The sequence below is a fragment of the Anolis sagrei genome, chromosome 2 (assembly GCF_037176765.1).
Source record: "Anolis sagrei isolate rAnoSag1 chromosome 2, rAnoSag1.mat, whole genome shotgun sequence".
Lineage (NCBI taxonomy): Eukaryota > Metazoa > Chordata > Lepidosauria > Squamata > Dactyloidae > Anolis > Anolis sagrei.
In genome coordinates, this window is record NC_090022.1 from 285065534 (window position 1) to 285090596 (window position 25063).

Genomic DNA, 25063 nt, shown 5'->3' on the forward strand with positions numbered 1-25063 from the left:
CGGCCCCTCTTCCTTTTTCCTTGAATTTTCCCCAGCATCATTATCTTCTCCAAGCTTTCCTGTCTTCGCATTATGTGGCCAAAGGACTTAATCTTTGCCTTTAATATCCTTCCCTCCAGTGAGCAGTTGGGCATTATTTCCTGGAGTATGGACTGGTTTGATCTTCTTGTGGTCCAAGGCACTTTCAGAATTTTCCTCCAGCATCACAGTTCAAAAGCCTCTTTCTTCCTTTGCTCAGTCTTCCTTATGGTCCAGCTCTCACAACCATAGGTTACTACGGGGAATACAATTGTTTTAAACAAAATAATAGTAACTAAAAGAGGTGGGGAGAGCCAAAATGGTGTTGTGGTTTGAGCATTGGATGACATCTCTGGAGACCAAAGTTTAAATCCCCGCTTGTCCATGGAAACTCAGTGGGTGACATTGGGTGAGTTTGGCACAAACTTTGATGGACCACCCAATTCTTCAGGTACATCAAAGGCAAATAAAGTGTGTTACTCTTTAAGTCCACAAACTCACCGGTGCTTTCACGGATCTTCCCATGGTGCAGTGAGTTAAACCCTTGTGCCAGCAGGACTGCTGACCGAAAGGTTGCAGTTCGAATCTGAAGAGTGGGGTGAGCTCCCATCTGTCAACTCCAGCTTCTCATGCAGGGGCATGAGAGAAGCCTCCCACAGGATAGCAAAACATCCGGGCATCCCCTGGGCAATGTCCTTGTAGATGGCTAATTCTCTCACACCAGAAATGACTTCAGTTTCTCAAGATGCTCCTGACATGGAAAAAAAAGCTGCTTTCACAGCAGTAAAGTGATGTATAATTTGACCCTAAGACAAACCTATCACAGGGGTTTCTGAGGCTGAGAGTGCGTGGCATGCCTAAGGTCACACTGGATTTTCATGGCTAAGCACCGGGATTGTGGCGCATCTGGCTGAGTGTCAGCTGCATTAAGATCATTCTGACTAAAAGGTCATGAGTTCGAAGCCAGCCTGGGTTGGAGTGGGTTTCCAACCAATTGTGTAGCCTGTTGTCGACCTTTGCAACCCAAAAGACAGTTGCATCTGTCAAGTAGGAAAATAAAACACCACCTTAAAGTGTGGGGAGGCTAAATTAACTAATTTATGAGGCCATAAAAAAGACTCCAGCAAAGCACTCCAGCAAAAAAGCATGCGGGGAATGCGGAAGTACTTCATCATTGTCGCAGATGGACGATGAAAGCGCCAGCTTCCCTGGCAGCCAGAAAAAGTTAAATAGCCTCTGTGTATGTCTGTATATGTTGTATGTTAAAATTGGCATTGAATGTTTGCCATATATGTGTACACTGTAATCCGCCCTGAGTTCCCTGCGGGGTGAGAAGGGCGGAATATAAAAGCTGTAAGTAAGTAAGTAAATAAATAAATAAGTGGAGATTTGAACCCCGATTTCAGTGCCATAGTCCCAACACTCAAACCACTGTACAATGCTGGCTCTCGATGCCATACTGGGTTTCCTCTCTCCTTAAAAGTTCTACTTTGAAAGTGAAATATTTGACTTGGTGTTTTGTGTTCCTGTGAACTGACTTGAAAGATCGCTTATGTTTGAGAAACATGGTATAGTAAAATAAATGTCTGAATAACTAACTCAAATAAATATTTTAAACCCAGAATTATTCCTTGCATTGTTAAGTGTATTCTAAATATGTCTGGATGTGACATCCTTTGAACATTTCTGCAGGCTGCTGACTTGACTCTCAGCATGCCAGTCTTGGTACCGTGGCAGAAGGAAGACATTAATGCTTATATAATGAGCATTTGGTGTTCTTTCCAGAATGTTTTGGCATTAGAGATGTTCCTCATTTTCTTTTGTATTAAACCAAGGTCTTTCAATGTTTCAGCTCTTCTGGGAGAAGCGGCTGCAAGGCTTAAGTGCATCAGATGTGAGTGAGCAGATCATCAAATCCATGGAGCTGCCAAAAGGCCTTCAAGGTATTCTATACTTAAGTGACAGTTAGTGTCCCCAGACCATAATTATTTATAATTAATAATTATATATAATTATTAATTGTTTAACTCAATTTTATTTATTCATTTTATTTCTCAAATCACAGGCTGTGAAGCAACAGTCATGTATGTGTGATTACCTAATATGGATGTTTCATTTTATATATTCTGAATAAAAAGTTTGCTGAATAAACTACTTTTCTTTAGTGATGTAGGAACTTATCCCTATCATTTCCATATTATTTCTGCCACTAGTTCCAAGTGTTCTGTAAAATAAGTTGTTTCATCTGCTTCATTAGCTGACGTATACCCGAATTCAGAGCCCCCAGTGCTGCAGCGGGTTAAACTGCTGAACTTGCTGACCAAAAGGTTAGCGGTTTGAATCTGGGGAGCACAATGAGCACCCGTTGTTAGCCCCAGCTTCTGCCAACCTAGCAGTTTGACAACATGCAAATGTGATTAGATCATTAGGTACCACTTCGGCGGGAAGGTAATGGCACTCCATGGAGTCATGCTGACCACATGACCTTGAAGGTGTCTATGGACAACGCTGGCGCTTCGACTTATAAATAGAGATGAGCACCATCCACCAGAGTCGAACACAACTAGACTTAATGTCGAGGGGAAACCTTTACTTTTACCCTATACTTGTATTCAGTTTTGCAAAACTTTGTCTGAGTTGAATCTACCAATAGGCAGAACTTGGGGAGGTTACTTATTTGGACTAAAACTCCCACAAGCTCTATGGTTTTATGGCATGGTTTAATGACATTATAACTGAATATATTATAACTGCAGGTGGTTTGGAAAAATGCTCAGAAACTTCAGTGGGCCAAAAAACTGGAGCCAGATTGTTCTTGTAACAGAAACTGCATTCACTACCATTTCATTTCCATGCAAAGTTCAAAGTGCTGACTCAGATCTGCAAAGCCCTATAACAACTCCAGGCTATCTGGAAGACTGAATCTTCAGAATATCTGAGCTTTAAATTTTTCAGGAGAGTTAAAGAAGAAGCTGTTCTTCCAGTTCTGTTACACTGAAAGGTACAACTAGTAGGAACATGAGAGAAGGGCAACTGGATTTATATTGACTGTTGTGAATCAGATTTTGGGGAAAACACGAGATATAAGTGAATACATAAAAATAGCAACTTTTCCAAGCTCTGTCGAAAAGTTATGGCCTTATGTGTGGGATTTTTTTGTTCGAGATTACAGAAACTTTCACAGAGGGGAAGAATGTGAAACAAGAAACCCAATATAATTTTAGCAAATGGAAAATGAAAGAAATGATGCCTTTTCAAACTGTCCGAACGTATTCTCCCCTAAGAACCATTAAGAATGCTAAGATCTTCTGGAGGTGCCCTGCTCTTGGTCCCGCCACCTTCGCAGTCGCATCTGGTGGGACAGGGCCTGTTCTGTGGTGGCCCCTAGCTATGGAACTCCCTCCCAAATGAAATTAGATCTGCCCCCTCCCTCCTGACCTTTAGGAAGCTATTGAAAACCTGGCTGTGGAACAAGGCTTTTGCAGAATGATGGTTGAGACCGGTAATTGACCAAAGTTAGTGACCACAATATATGGACTGAGTTGACATGATTTTATCTTGGCGAATGGTTTTTATGTATTTTATCCTATATGTATTTGTTAATTCACTGCTGATGTATGATGTTTTAGATGTTTACTGTTATTTATTATTTATTTATTTGCTACATTTGTATACCGCCCCTCTCAGCCGACTCAGGCGACTTGAGGCAGTTCACAAGGCAACAATTCAATGTCAACAACATCATAAAAACATTAAAACATTAAAAAGCATTAACATATTAATTAAAAACCATGACAGTAGTAAAAACAATCATTTCGTCTCCTAGATAAAAAACATAATCCAATCACATATGTGGCTTCTGCAGTTACAGGGTCTTACTATAGTCTCAAGATCCTTAGAATGCTCAATGTGGAAGTTCTTGGTTTGGACATTGGAGATCAAATTTGGTGTGCTTTGTATCTCATCCAGCCTTTTGAATTCGGATGTATTTGAAATTGATGGGGAAAACTGCATTCCTTTTCTTAGGTGTTGGACCAGGCAGTAACGATGACACCCTCCTCTCTGCTGTTGCCAGCGCATTGCACACAAGTTCTGCTCCCATCACGGGGCAGCTTTCGGCTGCGGTAGAAAAGAATCCAGCAGTGTGGCTGAACACGTCCCAACCTCTCTGCAAAGCCTTCATTGTTACGGATGAAGATATTAGGTAAAATTCCTTTTTTCCTCCACAAAGAGGAATGAACGCCTTTTCTCTGTGGACAAGGCACTTTTCTGTATTCTTAACGTTTGATGGTGGTGGTAGTGGTTATGATGATTGTCCTGTATCTAAAGGCTATAGGTGCCAAGGAAGGCAGCATAATATGGGATGCTCTTACAGGAAAGTCTAGCTCAGGCATGGACAAACTTTGACCCATCCTCCAGGTGTTTTGGACTTCAGCTCCCACAATTCCTAACAGCTGGTAGGCTGTTAGGAATTGTGGGAGTTGAAATCCAAAACACCTGGAGAGCCGAAGTTTCCACATCCCTGATCTAACTAGTTTTACATTAGTAGTCAAAGGAGTTCATCAAAGTGGCCAGGAGGTGCAGTAGCAACATCTCAGCCATTTCAGAATCTCATCACAAGAAGGCAGCAATCACAGTAACCAAGAGAAAAGGGAAAGGCCACATATGTCCAGGTATCACATTTGTGGTTTAGCTTTTGCAGATTTGATTCTTTGCAGATTTGATTAATACGTTCTCTTTAGGAATCTCCAGGTCTTTTGGTGCAACTTTATTGTCAACGTCTAGTAATTGTGTTACAGATTCCTGGAGGGAACACTTCTCTAGGCATGTGTTGCTCCTCCAACATAATTCTGTGGTCATCTTCCAGAGAATTTTTACAAAATTGCACTAAGAGGACCTAGAGATTACTAGAAAGTGTTGTCTCAGGAAAAAAAATTGTGTTCTTGATTAATTTTCTACATTTACAGGGGTCCTAATCCCTTAGCCACCATGAAAATGGAAGGTCTACTGTATTAAAATTAAACACAATTGAAAAATGCAATCAAAATGTTTAAAAGCTTTAAAACCAGTACAATGCACTATCAAAAGCCCTTTGCTTAAAAACTTGTCCTCTCAAAAGCCTTTTGTTTTGGGGGAGGGGGGAATAAAAATCCAAATTATCGTCACTTCACAAAAGGTGTCCAGAAACCAGGGGCAATCTCTGAATAAGGCTTTTTTTTGGTGTGTATCCCCAATATTTGTGCCTTTGAAGGCAATGAGATTGAAAAAAAGGGACTTGAGTATTTCCGGTTCCAGGCAAGGTCGTAATATGAGTCACCAAGTAATCATCTTTTAGTGGACACTTTGTCAGAAATCCTGTTTTTAATTCCAGTAAAGTTCAAAGTTTGCCCATCTTACTTATGTGACAAGTGCAGAAATGACAGTGGAGGGGAAGGAGGTAATGGGACAGGTTGTTTCCCACCCATTCTGGAGTCCATTTCAGCCACATTTTCATGGGTTTTCCAGTCATGGGGTATTGGGACAATACTATGCGTCTTCTGTATTGCTGGCGAAGGCATGGGGAAAAAAATCAGGATCTTGAGGCAATGTGTCAATACAATTTCTGGCTTATCTCAGAGAGCACATGGCTTACAGGTTTAGGTTTAGGCACAATGGGTTGTTGTAGGTTTTTTCGGGCTATATGGCCATGTTCTAAAGGCATTTTCTCCTGACGTTTCGCCTGCATCTATGGCAAGCATCCTCAGAGGTAGTGAGGTCTGTTGGAACTAGGAAAAAGGGTTTATATATCTGTGGAATGATCAGGGTGGGACAAAGGACTCTTGTCTTCTGGAGCTAGATGTGAATGTTTCAACTGATCACTTTGATTAGCATTTGATGGCCTGGCAGTGCCTGGAGCAATCTTTTGTTGAGAGGCCATTAGATGTCCCTGTCTGCTTCCTCTCTGTTGTTGTGCTGTTCTAATTTTAGAGGGTTTTTTTAGGAGAAAATGCCTTTAGAACATTTATTTATTTATTTATTTATTTATTTACTTACTTTGCTTATATACCGCTGTATCTCAAGCCCGAAGGCGACTCACGGCGGTTCACAAACAGTAAAAACAGTAGAAACAGCAGTGGTTCCATACAACATATAACAATTGACTTAACACATTATCCATAAATTACCAATAAGCAATTACAATGCACAATTATTACAAAAAAACAACCGTACCCAATCGTCTCATCATCCAAGCGTAGTCCAGGTTCGTCGTCCATTGTTCCATTCCTATGTTCCATTACCAGATTGCACTAAATTACTCAAACGCCTGCACAAACATCCAGGTCTTCACCTTTTTGCGGAATACCATTAGAGATGGTGCTAGTCTAATGTCCGTAGGAAGGGGCGTTCCACAGCCGAGGAGCCACCACCGAGAAGGCCCTATCTCTCGTCCCCGCCAGCCGAGCTTGAGAAGCAGGCGGGATTGAGAGCAGGGTCTCCCCGGAAGATCTCAAACTCCTGGTGGCCATATAGCCCAAAAAAAAACCTACAACAACCCAGTGATTCCGGCCATGAAAGCCCTCGACAATACATTTAGGCACAATGTTTGGGACTTCGCTTATGACATTGTTGCTATTAATCCATGTTATTCCTCCCCGCACATCAGTCCTAACTGTTACCTCTGAAAACCACTGACAACAACCACCAGGCTCCAAAGCCCACCCCTGTTTGCTTCTTCTGAGTCCTCTGATCCTCTCAAATCTTTGGGACTTGATCCAAGTTGGGAACATTTTTTTTTGGACTACAACTCTGCAAATCCCTTTGTTAACAGTAGATTTGGGGGCGTTTAGTCCACAGACTAGTATTGCCAAGTTTGGCTCTACCAACACTTTGAACATGGCACCCAAAGGTATTTTAACAAAGAAAACTTCACTTTATTTTGATATGAACTTATATGAACTTGTCAGTTTGCAGGTTTTGTAAGGAAGTATTTTGGGTTTCTGCTCGATCAGCGGGTGACATGCTGTTCCCGGTCTTTCTGAATCTTGCTGACACAACATTGTGGAGCCCTGCAGGTTCATAAACAAGGAAGTAAATCAGAGGTGCTACCTTGGCCTAAGCTGCATGAAATAGGAGAGTGGGCACATTCCCAAATCTGGTTTGATTATGGCCTACTCCTCTTTCTGTCTGTCTTTCTGTCTGTCTGTCTGTCTTCCTTCCTTCTTACCTATCTACCTATCTACCTATATACCTTTCTGTCTGTCTGTCTGTCTGTCTGTCTTTCCTTCCTTCCTTCCTTCCTTCCTTCCTTCCTTCCTTCCTTTTTTCCTTTTCCTTCCTTCCTTCCTTAGACCTGGTTATTCAAGGCATAGGGTTCAGTTTGCCTTTTCTGTGAACTGATCTTCCTGAATTCCAGAAAGATTGTTTCCCCTGAACCCCCATTCTTAACTATGAGTTGTTTGTAAGTCAGATGTTTATAGCTCAGGGACTGCCTTATAGGGTTTACTTACCAAGCCTGATTCAGGGAATGTTTGCCACTGCCAATAAAAACCTAAGACAGGTTGTTTTAAGGTTGCCATAACCCAGAAACAAGTTAAAGGCACACAGCAACAAAAAAGACCTCACAACTTCTGAGGATGCCTGCCATAGATGCAGATGAAAAGTCAGGAGAGAATGCTTCTAAACATGGCCATACAGGCCAAAAAACCTACAACAACCCAAAAATCCTAATGCAAAACATTTACATTAAACCTTTTGGATGAACACAGATGGAGACAACTCTTGGGTACCTAGATTAGTTTATATGAAATAGTTAAAAAGAATATTTAGTAGTCTTGAAACTGAGAACACAGCAGTATGGTATCTTAAATCTAGGCAAATCCTTTCCTTCCTCCTTTTTTTGCTTTTTGAAAGTTTTCGAAAGTTTTTATTTTGTCACAATAGTATCTATCTCTTTTTGAAAGTTAAGGACTAAGCATTTTTTCCAGCTTCACTGTGTCCTTCCAACTATGTAATGGAAACATAAAAAGTTAACACAGCATTCTTTCCCCTCTTAATATTGCAGCCTTCAGAACCACATAAAAAGAAATGTGATATTCTGATCTTTTTAAAGTTGTCATTCTTCACCTTCACCAGCAGAGGGCACCCTTAAATCATAGATTTTTGACATCAAAACCTGAATTTGTTCATCAGAAAAATAGCATGCTAAGATCCTTGTAAAATCATAACTACTTCCCATTCCTTCCTTGTCCTCTATGTCACACTTACTCTGTTTCGTTATTATTTTTTAATTATGTTGTATTATATTTGCACTGACTGCTGTTGATTCAGTTGTATATTGAGAGACGTCTGTTTCCGCAGAGCTGCTTCTATAAATTAGCACTGGAAATGAAGCTGAACATTTTAATGGGAAAGTCATTTGCTTCAGGGCTGGAGTTCTTATTTAACTTGTAATGATGCGTTTTCACTTAAAAGCATTTTGCCTATGCCTCCGCCATCTTGATATTGCAGTTTCCTGTCTCTAGTACAATTCATAAAACATAAAAGAAAATTGTGAAATTGTAGCTCAGCAGAAATCACAAGGGAAACTTCTTGGGATCTTTCCCCAAAAGATTCCTTGTTTCTTTTCCTACTCAGGTTCCCAGATTCTTTATCGTTCATTTATTGCAGTGAGTTAATACATATCTCCCATCCTTCTCCCACCCAAACTATATTGAAAAGAAAATATAAAAGTACCCAAGATACAATATCCAAAACACAAGTGCAGGGAGATCCCGTATCCACAGGGCACATTTCAGCAGGAGACTATTGCTCAGTTGTAGAGCATGCACTTGGCAAATAAAGTTGTCTTCCATATCCACAGTTTTTGCATACATTGATCGAACCAAACCCCCCAAAACAAACTTTGTTGTTTACTGTATTGTCGAAGGCTTTCATTGCCGGAATCACTGGGTTGTAGGTTTTTCCGGGTTATATGGCCATGTTCTGGAGGCATTTTCTCCTGACGTTTCGCCTGCATCTATGGCAAGCATCCGCAGAGGTACCTCACTACCTCTGAGGATGCTTGCCATAGATGCAGGCGAAACGTCAGGAGAAAATGCCTCCAGAACATAGCCGTATAACCCAGAAAAACCTACCTCACTACCTCTGAGGATGCTTGCCATAGATGCAGGCGAAATGTCAGGAGAAAATGCCTCCAGAACATGGCCGTATAACCCAGAAAAACCTACAACAACCCTTTTGTTGTTTTATCATTTTATATAAGGAACAGCCTTTTACTATTCTTTGTATACAATGGGATTTTGTACTCATAAAGCAGTGTTTCTCAACCTTCCTAATAATGCGACCCCTTAATATAGTTCCTTATGTTGTGGTGACCCCCAACCATAAACTTATTTTTGTTGCTACTTCATAACTGTCATTTTGCTACTGTTATGAATTGCAATGTAAATATCTGATATGCAGGATGTATTTTCATTCACTGGACAAAATTTGGCACAAGTACCCAATGTGCCCTGATTTGAATACTGGTGGGGTTGGGGGGAATTGATTTTGTCATTTGGGAGTTGTAGTTGCTGGGATGTATAGTTCACCTACAATCAAAGAGCATTCTGAACTCCACCAATGATGAAATTGAACCAAACTTGGCACACAGAACTCCCCTGACCAACAGAAAATACTGAAAGAGTTTGGTGGACATTGACCTTGAGATTTGGAGTTGTAGTTGTTGTTTGTGAACTCAAACAATGATGGATCTGGACCAAACTTGGCACAAATACTCAACATGCCCAAATGTGAACACTGGTGGGGTTTGGAGAAAATAGACCTTGACATTTGGGAGTTGTAGTTGCTGGGATTTATAGTTCACTTACAATCAAAGAGCATTCTGAACCCCACCAACGATAGAATTGGGCCAAACTTCCCACACAGACCCTCCATGACCAACAGAAAATACTGTGTTTTCTGGTGGTCTTTGGTGACCCCTCTGACACCCCCCTCACGACCCCCCAGGGGTCCTGACCCTGAGGTTGAGAAACTCTGCCATAAAGGCTCCTTTATGGGGTAACGAAATGCTGAGGGACCACTGTAAAATGTTTTAGGTTCAATCTCTCCATGTCCAGTTTTTTAAAAAGGAAGTTCAAAGAACAATTGATGGAGCATCACTCAACCCTGACTCCCTGAAAAATAAAGGAGGTGCGTTGTTATTTGAAATAGGATTTAGAATAAGCAAAAGTTCCCTAACTCCAGGCTTCAAGCAGTAGAGCCTCTTGCAGCGGGAGGCACTTTTACAAATGTAGTAATCCTCATCATCCTCATCATCATCATTGGCGATCACTCATGTCCGAGTAGGATGGCCTTCAAGTGTTGTGTCTGTTGTGTCTTGGCGGTGGGTCTGTAGGTGACTGTGAATATCTATTCTTGATTTACATGTTCTCCCGCAGTGAGGACATCAATTTCCAGGTGGAAGGCTGTCCCAATCAGAGTTGGCTTGATTTGCCTTCCTCTTGACATGTTTCTCCCTTTCTCCCTCCATTCATGCCTCTTCAAATTCCACAGTTGGTAACAACTGACCTCCAGTTAGAACACTCGAGGGCCAGAGCTTCTCATTCTCTCTCGGTGTCTATGCCAGCTGACAAATTTGACACCAAATTTGTCACCAAATTTGACACCAAATTTGTCACCAAATTTGACACCAAATTTGTCACCAAATTTGACACCAAATTTGTCACCAAATTTGACACCAAATTTGTCAGCAAAACACATTCTAATCTATGTCTTTCAAACAAAAAAAAAACATTAAAAATGAAGGGGAAATAACTTAAAACTCCCCAGAAAGAAAAATGCCTAAGTTTTTAATGACTATGAGCAGCAGTGGGTTGTTGTGAGTTTTCCGGGCTGTATGGCCATGTTCCAGAAGCATTCTCCCCTGATGTTTCACCCACATCTATGGCAGCCATCCTCAGAGGTTGTGAAATGTGTTGGAAACTAGGAAAATTGGGTTTACATATCTGTAGAATTTCCAGGGTGGAAGAAAGAACTCTTGGAAATAAATAAAAATGTAATGTTTGTTTGTGGGATTAACCTCCGGGATTGTGGCGCAGCTGGCTGAGCGTCAGCTGCATAAGATCACTCTGACCAAAAGGTCATGAGTTCAAAGCCAGCCCAGGTTGGAGTGGGTTTCCAATGAATTGTGTGTAGTCTGTTGTCGATCTTTGCAACCCGAAAGACAGTTGCATCTGTCAAGTAGGAAAATTAGGTACCACCTTAAAAAGTGTGGGGAGGCTAAATTAACTGATTTATAAGGCCATAAGGAAGACTCCAGCAAAGCATTCCAGTGGGGAAGCATGCGGGGAATGAGGAAGTGCTTCATCAGCGTCGCAGATGGACGATGAAAGCGACAGCTCCCCTGGCGGCCAGAAAAAGTTAAATAGCCTCTGTGTATGTCTGTATATGTTTGTATGTCAAAAATTGGCATTGAATGTTTGCCATATATGTGTACACTTTAATCCGCCCTGAGTCCCCTGCGGGGTGAGAAGGGCGGAATATAAAAGCTGTAAATAAATAAATAAATAACTCAAAAACCACTGGATGAATTGACACCAAATTGCAAAGTTCTGTGAAGCAGCATACAAAATCCGTCAGGGAATGACTAGTCCCAAAAGTTAACTGTGTGTCCAGTAATCTTCTTCTCTGAATCTACAATTTGGTGATGGATCTGGGCATTGCATGTTTTTACCCTGTTTCCCCTTCCCTTCTGCTCCCTCACCCATATTGTGCTTCAGTAGTTATATTTATATTTTTAATGTACCAAACATACCAAGTTTGTATGAAAATGTGACTATTTCCTGTGCTGGTCAATGATCGAAATAAATGATTTGATTTGACACCAAATTTGGACACAATACCAATATCAGGCCAACGAGTAACCATCACTCATAAAAACACTTGAAAGACAGCAAAAGAGACTTAAAAAGCCAAAAAAATACATTACAATGCATGTGCAAAACCACACACACATATATATACGTAAACACACATATACACAAATATATACACACATATACTCATATATACATAGACAAAACACATATACATAGACTGGGCCACAGCAACACGTGGCAGGTGACAGCTAGTAGATAGATAGATAGATAGATAGATAGATAGACAGACTCCTGTTAAAACGTGTATCATTTTCTCCTGCCTTTACTTAATTCAAAGCCATCCAACCTCATAAAATTCCCGTTGGCTTTTCCTTTCAGAGTGATGCTCAATAATAGCCCATTCCTGGAGTATTATGTATGTTCTAAAACTCATCCATTAGTGCCTGCCGTTCTTTTACTTTAGGCTTGCTCTATAAATGCCAGTGGATGATTTGGTAATGCTCTTTTTCTTTCTCATGACTACTAAAGCCGTATCGGTTCCGTAAACAAAGTCTTTCCCTCTCTTCTGCCAGCTATTCCGTATGCACAGAATAGCTTTTTCTTTTTTAAGATCCCTGACCTGCACTTTGTTGAACTAGCCTTGCATTGCCCGTGTCTTGCTCAAAAATAAATCTCATTCATCAGCATTGACATTACTGGCCCCCAACACCACTAAAGTCTGACCCGGTGCGATGCACTGAATGGAAAGATAAAGTAAACAGCAACATAAAGCATCTTTATTATTTAGTGAGATGTGTTTTACTGGGCACATTTGTGGCCTCCGTATGAACTTGATCTAAGGGTTTTGAAATAAACCAGAAAGTGTGATAGCTTCCTATCTTTGATGCAGATATAGAAGCTTGAAAGGCATTATTTTGTCTGAAGGCAGTTTCAAATTCTTGACATTTGAAAGGACCTTTGGGGAAAAGCTGGAAGTTTATTGCATTATTGGGTCTACCTTCCTTTCTACACAGTTTTAAATGATTCCTAATAACTGTTATCTAATTTGTTCTATTTGCCAACTTTGTTAAGTGCCTTCAAGTCAACTCTGATTTATGGTGACCCAATCATAGGATTTTATTGGCAAAATATATTCAGGGGAGCGTTGCTATCCTGTTCCTCTTAGGATGGAAAGGGGCAATTTGTCTTGCCTAAGGTCACTCACTGAATTTCTATGGCTGATTGTGGATTTAAAGCTTGATCTCTTCGAGTCCCAACACAATATTCAAACTGAAATACCATGCTGACTTGCTTGTTCTACTTAGAACATACTTTCTTGGGATGGATGGATAGTTAGAAGCATCCTTTGCGATCTTTCTATCTCTTTTCCAAAACTAACAAAATGAAGTTCAACAGTGACAAATGCAAGATACTCCACTTTGGCATGAAAAACGAAATGCAAAGATACAGAATGGGGGACGCCTGGCTCGAGAGCAGTACGTGTGAAAAAGATCTTGAAGGCCTCGTGGACAGCAAGTTAAACATGAGCCAACAATGTCATGTGACGGCAAAAAAAGCCAATGGGATTTTGGCCTGCATCAATAGGAGCATAGTGTCTAGATCCAGGGAAGTCATGCTACCCCTCTATTCTGCCTTGGTTAGACTGGAATACTGTGTCCAATTCTGGGCACCACAATTGAAGAGAGATATTGACAAGCTGGAATGTGTCCAGAGGAGGGCGACTAAAATGATCAGGGGTCTGGAGAACAAGCCCTATGAAGAGCGACCTGAAGAGCTGGGCATGTTTAGCCTGAAGAAGAGAATGCTGAGAGTAGACATGATAGCAATGTATAAATATATGAGAGGAAGTCACAGGGATGAGGGAGCAAGCTTGTTTTCTGCTTCCCTGGAGACTAGGACACGGAACAATGGCTTCAAACTACGAGAAAGGAGATTCCATCTGAACATTAGGAAGAAATTCCTGACTGTGAGAGCTGTTCAGCAGTGGAACTCTCTGCCCCGGAGTGTGGTGGAGGCTCCTTCTTTGGAGGCCTTTAAACAGAGGCTGGATGGCCATCTGTTAGTGGTGCTTTGAATGCAATATTCCTGCTTCTTGGCAGCGGGTTGGACTGGATGGCCCATGAGGTCTCTTCCAACTCTATGATTCTATGATTCCCTCTAAGGTAAGATTCCCTGTAACTCTGGAATCCCTACCTGTGGTTTCACTTACAAGTCTGTTTAGGAATTTGCTAGATCTCCTGGGCAATTTTATGATATGCTTGTTCCACTCGTTACTATAGAATTGGGTTCAAGGACGTAGGTCTGCCTAGGGAAGGTCATTGAATACAACTCTGGTATGTCATGACCAGAAGTATGCCAATTCTTTGGCTTTTGGCCATATCTGTGGTCCAGTCTGGAATATATCTTCCTTGGATACAAGGCTCTTACTTTATTATTGATCAGACTCTTAAATGATGGGATTGCAAATTGAATGGACATTTGATTTTTCTTCTGCCTTGGGTCCTCCTTCCTTCTCAAACAAGGCTTATTTTGCTTCTGGGAGGTATTCTGGGAAAGCTTTGGCAGGCATTGGAGTTGGGGTAACTCCTGCATCTCCTCCCTGCATCCCCTCCTAAAATCTTGATATGCTTGCTTTAATGCCTTAAAGCTGGAAGAGGAAACAAGTGCTTCTCTGCATACTGTTATAATGAACCTCTCATCATCCCTTGTCATTTGAGATGCTGGCAATTTATTTATTTATTTATTTACAGTATTTATATTCCGCCCTTCTCACCCCACAAGGGACTCAAGGCGGATTACAATGCAAATATACATGGCAAACTTTCAATACCATTTACAGGCCCGTAGCCAGGAATTCGTTTCGGGGGGGGGGGGGGGGGCTGAATTTTTTCAGGGGGGGTTTCGGGGGGGGGGGCTGAGTCTGAGTGAAAGAGGGTCTAGCCTAGCAAACCTTTTGTATCATTACCCCAATACCCCCATGCATATGGGATATATTGAGTATGGTGATCAGATCATGATATGAATAAACATAACCGTTTAAGTAATGCACCAGTAAGGCCTTTTCGCGAACCACCATGAGAATTTCGGGGGGGTGGGGGGCTGAAGCCCCCCGAGCCTCCCCCCCCCCCCGGCTACATGCCTGACCATTTAGACATACAACATATATAGACAGACACAGAGGCAATTTAGCATTCCAGCTTTTCCAGCTTCATGAAGGAATGTTTAATTCCAGCCACAGGGGGAGCTGCCGCTTCACCATCCACTTGTGACACCGAGTCCTTGATGGAGTACTTCCTCATTCTTACGCACGCTGCTGGAAGGTTTTATGGTATTGTAAATTAGTTAAATTAGCCTCCCCGCATAAAGCAATACCTAAATTTCCTACTTGACAGATGCAACTGTCTTTCGGGCTGCATAGGCCGACAGCAAGCTAGTCTATTAATGGTCGGGAGTTTACTCTGACCTGGGCTGGCTTCAAACTCATGACCTCTTGGTCAGTAGTGATTTAATGCAGCTGGCTACTAACTGCTGTACAATATGAATGGGTTCCTGAGATAATACATACAACGCAATAGCCCACTTGTACGCAGAAAGAAAAATAAATCAATTCAGCCAATAATGTGACTGGTGAAACTTATTATACAGTTCCCAATCATAGCATTCACAAAACCATATTATATGCGTTTGGTACAGTCACTCAAAAAAGTATCAACGCTGTATGTTCTTGCATCAAGTTGAACTTAAATCCATAGTCCACGACTGGTTTCGGCCTCACTCCAGGTCTTCCTCTGGTGGACTATACACACACACACACACACACACACACACATACTACAGTGAGGTCGAAACCGGTCGTGGACTACGGATTTAAGTTCAACTGTCACATTATTAGCTGAATTGGTTTATTTTTCTTTTTGTGTACAAGTGGGCTATTGTGTTGTATGTACTAACTCGCTGTGCCACAGCCCAGGCAATACTTGATGGGAGCTGTTGTCTGAAAACATCTGCAAGGCCACTCACACTTCCCATTCTACTCCATTTCTACAAGGTTAGAATAGAAATTACTTCTGCAGCCATCCTGACATTTCAGTCCTTTTTTGTCAATAAGAAGCATCAGAGTTTGCTTTTCACTTTCCTGTTTTTCAAACATGCTGCTGGGGTTGAGAAACATTGAACAGCACCATGGATAGATGAGAGGTCTCTTAGTCTTTAGATCACCCAACCTTTCTTGCACTAGATTTTATAGAGCAGGGTTTTGTATTAAATAAAAGAGCTATTGGAAAAGTTCAGTTTCTGTGTATAGTTTGTTAAAGCCACACAGAGCCATCCGGTCTTTACTGTTCCCCACAGTGCTCTGTCATGGAGAATTGTGAGTGATTCCCCACTGATACCATCAAGCTGTACAATCGGCTTGCAAGGTCTCTACTGAAAACTTTGTCTCTAAATCATATCGTGCCTCCGAAAAAGGTGGGGGGGGGGGAGAAGGCACACATGTGTTCTCTCTGTGTGTGTCTTCTCTTTCTGACCTCATTTCATGTGACTAGCAGTGAGTTCTCATCTTGTTTTTCCCCCTCTCTATCTAAGCAATTCCAAGCTCCCCCAAGTACAAGCCTTGTTCCATGAGGGGTGTATGCATACTGCACATTTATAGAAGTTTGATGTAACTGCCACGGACCCATTCTGTAGATTCCTAGGATTTCTGGTTTGTTAAAGCACTTAGACTTCACTGATGCAATGATTGTGTAATTCAGGTTCTCAAAAGGGTTTGGACTTCAACTAGTCCAAACTAGTATTACCAATGTTTGAGAATTTGGAGAATTGAAATTCCAAACATCTGGAAGACTAGAATTTGAGAACTACTTCATTCCTTTCAACTACAGAATATACCTTTTTGGTAGAGAGAATTCAAAGTACTTCACCAGACTTCATAGTCCAATTTCCAAGCTGGAATGTGTCTAGAGAAGGGCAACTAAAATGATCAAGGATCTGGAGAACAAGCCCTATGAGGAGCGGCTTGAAAATCTGAGCATGCTTAGCCTGCAGAAGAGAAGGCTGAGGGGAGACATGATGGCCATGTATAAATATGTGAGGGAAAATCAGAGGGAGGGAGGGAATTTGTTTTCTGCTGCCCTGGAGACTAGGACATGGAGCAATGGCTTCAAATACAGGAAAGGAGATTCCAACTGAACATTAGGAAGAACTTCATAATTGCGAGAACTGTTCAGCAGTGGAACTCTGTGCCCTGAAGTGTGGTATAGGCTCCCTCTTTGGAGACCTTTAAACAGAGGCTGGATGACCATCTGTCGGGGGTGCTTTGTATGCATTTTCCCTGCTTCTTGGCAGAATGGGGTTGGAGTGGTTGGCCCACGAGGTCTCTTCTAACTCTTTGATTCTATGCATAAAGTTATTTATTAATTTATTAACTTGTAAGAATTAACTTTCTAAAATATAGACATAGCCCTATGGAAAATGTTCCCATTCTCTGAAGCAAGGGAGGAGCAACCAAAGTTCAAATCTGCTCAGTAAATCTGTTGAGTCAGCTGCTGCTGATAATCAACACTTCCATATATTCAACTGCTCCAATGAGTTCAGCAATTGGATTTAAGGGTTATGATTACCCACTGTTTGATCCCTCATTATGGAGTTGGTTTCTCCAAGATAACATGATCTTCATAGAATTTTCCCAATGAGCCAACACTTGGCTATTTAAGTTCTGCTTTTGTTTGCTGTTTTTAGCTAATTAATTGCAGAGTTTTGTTGGGTTGCATTTTCTTTAGATTTAATGAGTGGTTCTTTTTGTGAGGTGCCTTCAGAGATGAGGTTGTAAAAAGAGAGGTTTAAATACTCCAAATAAACAAAGTACAAGGAGTTCAATCTATCTTAAAGTTAAGTATATTTTAGACCAGTGGTTCTCAACGTTCCTAATGCCGCGACCCCTTAATCCAGTTCCTCATGTTATGGTGACCCCCCAGCCATTAAATTATTTTCATTGCTACTTCATAATTCTAATTTTGCTACTGTTATAAATCATTATGTAAATATCTGGTATGCAGGATGAATTCTTATTGGAGTGTTATGGGAGGATTGATTTTGTCATTTGGGAGTTGTAGTTGCTGGGATTTATAGTTCACCTACATTCAAAGAGCATTATGAACTCTACCAACGATGGAATTGGACCAAACTTGGCACACAGAACTCCCATGACCAACGGAAAATACTGGAAAGGTTTGGTGGGCATTGACCTTGAGTTTGGGAGTTGTAGTTTGCCTACACAAGAGAGGAGATTCCATCTGAACATTAGGAAGAACTTCCTGACTGTGAGAGCCGTTCAGCAGTGGAACTCTCTGCCCCGGAGTGTGGTGGAGGCTCCTTCTTTGGAAGCTTTTAAGCAGAGGCTGGATGGCCATTTGTCAGGGGTGATTTGAATGCAATATTCCTGCTTCTTGGCAGGGGGTTGGACTGGATGGCCCATGAGGTCTCTTCCAACTCTTTGATTCTATGATTCTATGATTCTATGATTCTACACCCAGAGAGCACTGTGGATTCAGAGAATGATGGATCTGGATCAAACTTGGCACGAATATGCAATATGCCCAAATGTGAACACTGGCGAAGTTTGAGGAAAATAGACCTTGACATTTGGGAATTGTAGTTGCTGGGATTTATAGTTCACCTACAACCAAAGAGCATTCAGGAGCCCACCAATGATAAAATTAGGTGAAACTTCCTACACAGACCAACAGAAAATACTGTCTGTGATGGTCTTTGGTGACCCCTCTGACACCCCCTCGCGACCCCTCCAGGGGTCCTGACCTCCAGGTTGAGAACCACTGTTTTAGACAGAATTCAATTCTTTGTGAGAGCTAATCATATGCTCCTGTATCTCCCATTGATAGTAATAAGGTTATTAAACTACTTTGGCTGTAATTGTATGATAATGCTTCGTTATGTTTTCTGGTATGGATGCTATATTATTTGGGGAGCATAGGGATTTGTGTGTTGCCCCTCTTTGCACTCTATCATCGCTCAGGGTTTGTCTGTAAAATCAGTAGATGGCAGTGATATTGAGATTGCATTCTCTCTGATGACTCTCATTAAAATAATTTCATAGTTTACAATTGTGCATTCATATTGAATTTCAGAAAAATATATGAAAATTGCATTCATGCTGGCATGTCAGCAATAGCCATCTTTTTTTGGTATTGTAAACTCCCTGATTGTGCATCGTGTTTGAGTGAAATTGATCTCCTTTATGAAAACAACCTCTCTGTAGTAAAAGTCATCCATATTTCAATACACATATACTATAGCAAACAGACCTGGTTTGGTGCCCAGAATCTGGAAAACATTGTTGGGACAGTTGGCCTGCCATATTCATGTATTCTGCATCCACAGATTATACTATCCATGGGTTGAAAACATTGATTTTGCCATTTTTGTACTATATATCATTTTATGGTGCATTCCTCAGTAAATGCACAATAAAATGATATATACTGTGCATTTTATTTGAGAAGACACCTCTTTGGAAATTTCTAGGGCTTCCAGAATGACCCTGTAGTGTACTCCTGCTGGAAGTTGGCCATATAATTGCATTCGTGAACCTAGAGATTCACAGAGATGATATCTTTAGAAATCTCTAGATCTTCTAGCATGACTGGAGAAAGTTGTCTATAGAGTAACAATGGAGGTCCTTGTGATTCCTTGTTAATCAAATCAATGAATAATCAAATCTGCAAAAGTCAAAAGCACAAATGATCTTATATAATGGGACTTGAGTATCCATATCAATGAATTTTGCTATCCATGGAAGGGGTGTGTGTCCTAAAACCAAATACTAGTGGATGCCAAGGACCTACTGTATCCTTACTTCTTAGTTACAGGTTTTTATGGTTTTTCACATATTGAACCATTTATATGAATACTTTGGGCCTGTCAATTTGAATTAGTCACTGTTGTGATCCATTCTTGAATGGAAGAGAGAACATATCAGTCATAGATTTCTGAATTATTCTGCAGGAAACAAGAAGAGCGTGTGCAGCAGGTACGCAAAAAACTGGAGGAGGCGTTAATGGCAGACATCTTGTCACGAGATACAGATGCAGATGCAGGTGACTTGGATGAGGTTGAGATGGACAATGGAGAAGAAGCATAAAATCAAAGAATCAGGTACATTCCACGCTCCAGAAGAAAACAAAATCTGAGGAAGGACCACATTCTGTATTTGCTCTTCAGTTCCGCCAAATATGAAGTGCCAGCAATTTGTTATAAGTGGAAAATAGAACTGGGAAATGACTTGGCCTTTCTCTTCTAGGGTTGTATAATGCTACAGACTAGAAGGCCAAAAATAAAGAAGGGGAATAGACCTTGATAAAGCACAGACTTTGTATAAAGCTCTACTGTAGTCTGCTGAAAGGAGCTTTAGACATTCTTTGGTGTACAGCAATGGCAACTGATCTTGCAAGCAGTCTACCTCTTGTACAAGAAGGACAGGAAGATCTGGTCCTCCAGAGGATGTTGGATTTCTCCTTCCATAAACCCTAGCCAACATAGCCAATGGTGGTGGATTTGGGGAGCTGCAGGCCAGGCCACATGTTCCCCACCCTACAACAGTGTCTTATTCAACAACCTTCATATGCCCCTTGCTTGAGAGATGCTTCAGAGATGCACAGGTGCTGGATAAGAAGGGGTCCATCTCCCCCGTCTGTTGAAGATCGAATGGCAAAGATTCCTCATAGGCTGCTTTGCTTTGTGGCCACCAAAATATTAAGATTTCAGTGTCATGTTAGTTTTAGATTTTTGATCTATTTTAGAGCAAATTCCACATGTGTTTGGCAATTTGGAACAAGCAATTTCAGAGGGCTCTTGTGGTACCTCTGAGCAACTGCCACTTGTGAAGTCTTGGCTTTGCCTTCTCCTCCTTTGCTTCAGTTCTCCGTTTATAGGTTTTCCTATAGTGTAGTTACCTTTCTGTATTAGCTTGTGGGTGGAGCTTAAAACACTCAAAGTGCTTCTGTCTGTTAAGGGTCTTAATCTTAAAAGAAGGTAACAGATAGCCCCTGAGTAAAGCCAGACAATATGGTTTCCCCAAAGGCTCAGGCGTGCCATCACACCACTATCTCAAAAGTTCAGGGTATCAAATGAGTGTAATGCAGTTGACATCTCATTTTAAAGGATATGTACTGGTCATTCAGGTCTGTTCCACCAATGGAAGCAAAACAATGCATCAAAACAATTCACTTTTATTTCCCCCCAGGACCTTCTCAGCTCTAGTGGTCTAGTTAAGAAGGTCCTCTTCTTGGAGGCCTAAATGACATTGATGGTGTTCTCCTTCTGGTGGTAGGCTATAATCCAGCTGTTCACCCAAGCATTTGAAGCCTGACTGAAGTCATGGTTTGGTTTTATTTTTGTTCTTTATTAAGTGGACATTCACTTTACATAAAATTCTAGATGAAAAGCAATGCTTTCCCTACTCTAAAGGAGTAACATGGGTCTATTTTCACTGTGCCTACAGCAGGTTTGTGCTTATGATTTATGGTTGACTTAGGAGCTTCTGGACAAGTCTTCACATAGTCAAAAGTTTCCAGGTGATGACAACTGCTATTGCTTATAAAGCTAGAAAACCAACTTCAGTCTTTCTGTTCATTCACCCACAAAGATATGGAGCATAGCTCATTGTTTGAAGCCACAAGGATAAAAGGAAATCATTGAACTTCCTCAAGTGCTGTAAAAATTGTCAGAAAGGGAGTGACTTATTGATTCAGGCCTATACATAAGGGGCGTCCAACCGCAGTTCCTTTCTCAGAATCCCCTGCTGACCACCTTTCCCTCTGCATTAAGCCCAAATACCTCTGCTTCTCTCCAAAGTCCTTCTCAGAATGGCAAGGCAACCACTTCCTGTTGCCTTTTGAGAAGAATCATAGAAGGGGAAAAAAATAGATATTCGGAGGTACAAACTGAGCATCCCTTATCTGGAATTGTAAAGTCCGAAATGTTCCAAAATTGGAAATTGACCACATGGATGGCTGAGATCGTGACATCTTTGCTTTCTGATAGCTCAGTGTCCACAAACTTTGTTTCATGCACAAAATTGTTGAAAATATTGTATACAATTTTCCACAGGCTATGCGTAAATGGTGTAAATGAAACAAAAATGGATTTCATATTTCAGCATTGATCCCATCTCCAAGATGTACACACAAGGGGTATTTTTAAGTAAGGTCCGTTTGAACATAAGTACACAATGAAAGTTTATTTCAAAAAAGTAAATTTATTTTCAGAAAGTACATACTTCACTCTATTTTTCGACATAGTTGCCAAGTTTGTTCAAACACTTATCATACCTCTGAACCAATTTTAAAATACCCTCTTCATAAAAACTTGCCGCCTGCTGAAGCCACCAAATCGTCTGTAATCAAAGAAGGGCGACCGGAGCGGTCCTCATCATGGACGTTGTCACAGCCATCTTTGAATTGTCATACCCACTTACACACTTTGCTTTCACTCATAACAGTATCACTGTACACTTCACAAATCTGTCGATGAATTTCTGCAGCAGGCAGGTTCCTTGCTGACAAAAACCGTATCACTGAGCGAACCTCACATGCGGAGGATGAGTTGATAGTCTTAAAAATTTTTAAAGCACAGAACAGAACAGTACAGGTTAGCTACAGAGCGGAAACTGAACACAGTTGTTCCCGAGGCATGCCAGTACACGACGCACGTGCTAGTTGCGGTATGCGCGCAAACTACTAGTGTCTGCAACAAAATGGACCTTACTTAAAAAATACTCCTCGTATATGCAAATGCAGGTATTCCAAAAAACAAACAAAGTAACGAACCCAAAACATTTCTGATTCCAAGCATTACAGATAAGGGATACTCAACTTGTCCTGGGGTGGTTTGGGTAGGTAGGTGGGATGTTTAACACATTTGGAGGGCTGTCTGTGTGGTTGGGTTCAAAATGTGGCCAAACATTATACTGATTTCTTTCTAAATTTGCAGGGCTTGGAGGAACTGGAGGGAGCATAAAAGGTGCAGCTATGGGACACATATGGCCTATGCCTTTACTATGTGCACCTTCTTGCTATATATGAGATTGACTAAAAAAAAAAAAAAAAGGATACCTGATTGCAGGCCTGAGTAAGTTAGTGGTGGGCAGTCAGCAAGCTGTTGCTATTGGGAGACCTAGTAAAACTGCGTCAGTCACCTCGAGGCTTGTGACTATGTGGAAGCTTAATCCAGGAGCTCCTGTGTGGTGTGGATTTTAACTATGAAAGCAACAACTATATCACACTGTTAAGGTTTTTAAACAAAGCCCTTCTTTTCTGCCCTTTCCCTTCATTCTGCTTTACAGGTACTTAAAATCAAAATTACTCCCAGAGGAAATTCCTGGAAGCCGGAGGCGCTTATTTTTTGTTTTGTTTTGTTTTCTGTGGGTCTTTCATGATAAGAAGAAAAAGACCAATGCACATTTATATAGCTTTCTGATAGCATTAAAAACCAATGCCATTTGGGGCTTTTTTTATTTTGGTGTATATATCTTATTGAAAAAAAAAAGGAAAAGAACGAAAAGAGAGGAAAAGAAAAGGCAAAGTTACACTTTATTTTGTGTATAATGACTTCAAAAGTCTCATTTTTAATTTTATTTTATATGTTAATGTTAAAGATAATTTTCTAAAACTGAAGCTGAGCTTTCAATGCCAGATTGCAATCCTCTTGGGACTATTACATCTAGCACTAAATGTTTTGGGGTGTTCTCCCCGGTTTGTTTTCTTTATATATATAAAAAACCCACTATGTGTTCTTGCAATAATGGATCAGGCAAACAGAACTTTTCCCCATTTTTTAAAAAACAATTATTGTGAAATTATGTGTTGTATATATAAAAGATTTTTATATTGGAGGTGAGTGGAACCATCTGTAAATCGACCCACGGCAATTCTCTACAGAGGAATAAATAATTATATTCAAAGTGAGTGCATTTTTAGGCTGTGATGTGCTATAATTTAAGGCAAAACAGTGCACTTCATGCCCTTCATGCTCAGATAGTAATACAGTACAACCTCCATATCTTCCTGGAACTTTTTATGGAAACTTCTCTAGGAATTTGCTACATCCTCAAGGCCAAGTGTATGGTAACTTCTAGTGGAAGCATACCCAGGAATTGGCTATAGGACATAGAAAAGTCCTAGGTAGGACAAATCTTTTCAGATGTTGGTAACTGAAGTTGCAGTTGCAGGGGTTGTATTGGACTGAGCATTAGGCAGAAATCATGTAGTCTAGTGAGATGAGTGCGTCCAGGGGACTTGGATGCCAAGTTTCTGCTTCTGATGCTGCACTTCTAAGAGCCCCAGAAAATGATGCAAGTCTCCCTCAGTGGTTTTCGTTAAGTTTGTTGGGACCTGAATGCACACAGTGATGTGAATTTGGTTGCACATTGGCAAAGTGTGCAGATTTGCCACGTCAGAGTTGGGCAACTCGCTCTTGACCTCCACTCTCCATTGATCAAATGGAGGGAAAGTGACCTACCTACCTCACAGGGTTGTTGTGAGGATGAATCTAATAAAGATAGTAAAGCACTTTTCAAATTATATGGTCTGCAGAGTGAATAGCTAAATACGCAGTGAGGTATCCTGTTTGGTTTGTACGGGGAGAGACGACAGCTTGATGGTGAAGAATTGCCTTCCTTTTCAGAAAGGCCCAGGTTTGACCTTCATTTGAAAGCAGCACAAATAGTTGGAATGGAAAAGAACTGGATCACAGATTGCTGCCAACTAGATAGTGCTTGGTAGATGAACAAACAAATAGGTCAACTGCCATCTACGTCAACCTATTAGACCAGTCACAAAATTGTGAATAGTAGTAGATGATGGAACAATGAATCCATCCTGGGTTGTCGAAATATCAACAGAACTGTCCAAGCACAGACCTTCTGTGGAGAAAGAGTTTATCATCTTGGATAAAGCTCCTAAAGTTCAGACTGAAAGCAACATGGCACTGCATCACATTAAATAAATATATAAATATCCCACTATTGATGAAAAACAAAATCAGCTAAATAATAAAAAAGATTATAAAGAAATATCGCTATTAGAAATACCCATTTATGACTGTTTTGAACACATTGAAAACAGAATTAAAAAGAAAGACAAATGTATAGCAATATGCAATGTAAGAACCCTTAG

At 40.9% G+C, this 25063-nt stretch overlaps 1 protein-coding gene across 2 annotated transcripts in view; it reads left to right on the forward strand.

The window, feature by feature from the left end:
* The window catches only part of MBD2 (methyl-CpG binding domain protein 2), an 83019-nt gene extending 58550 nt beyond the window's left edge, over positions 1–24469 (forward strand). The window contains exons 4-7 of one of the 2 annotated variants that reach the window (XM_060761269.2): positions 1871–1961; positions 4045–4222; positions 19896–20045; positions 23233–24469. In XM_060761269.2, coding sequence (XP_060617252.1) covers positions 1871–1961; positions 4045–4222; positions 19896–20031 — 405 coding nt within the window. In that variant the 3' untranslated portion in view covers positions 20032–20045; positions 23233–24469. Of the gene's footprint in view, positions 1–1870; positions 1962–4044; positions 4223–19895 lie in introns of both variants that reach the window. The other variant, XM_060761270.2, reaches the window with a different exon arrangement.
* The last annotated feature ends 594 nt before the right edge of the window (positions 24470–25063 follow it).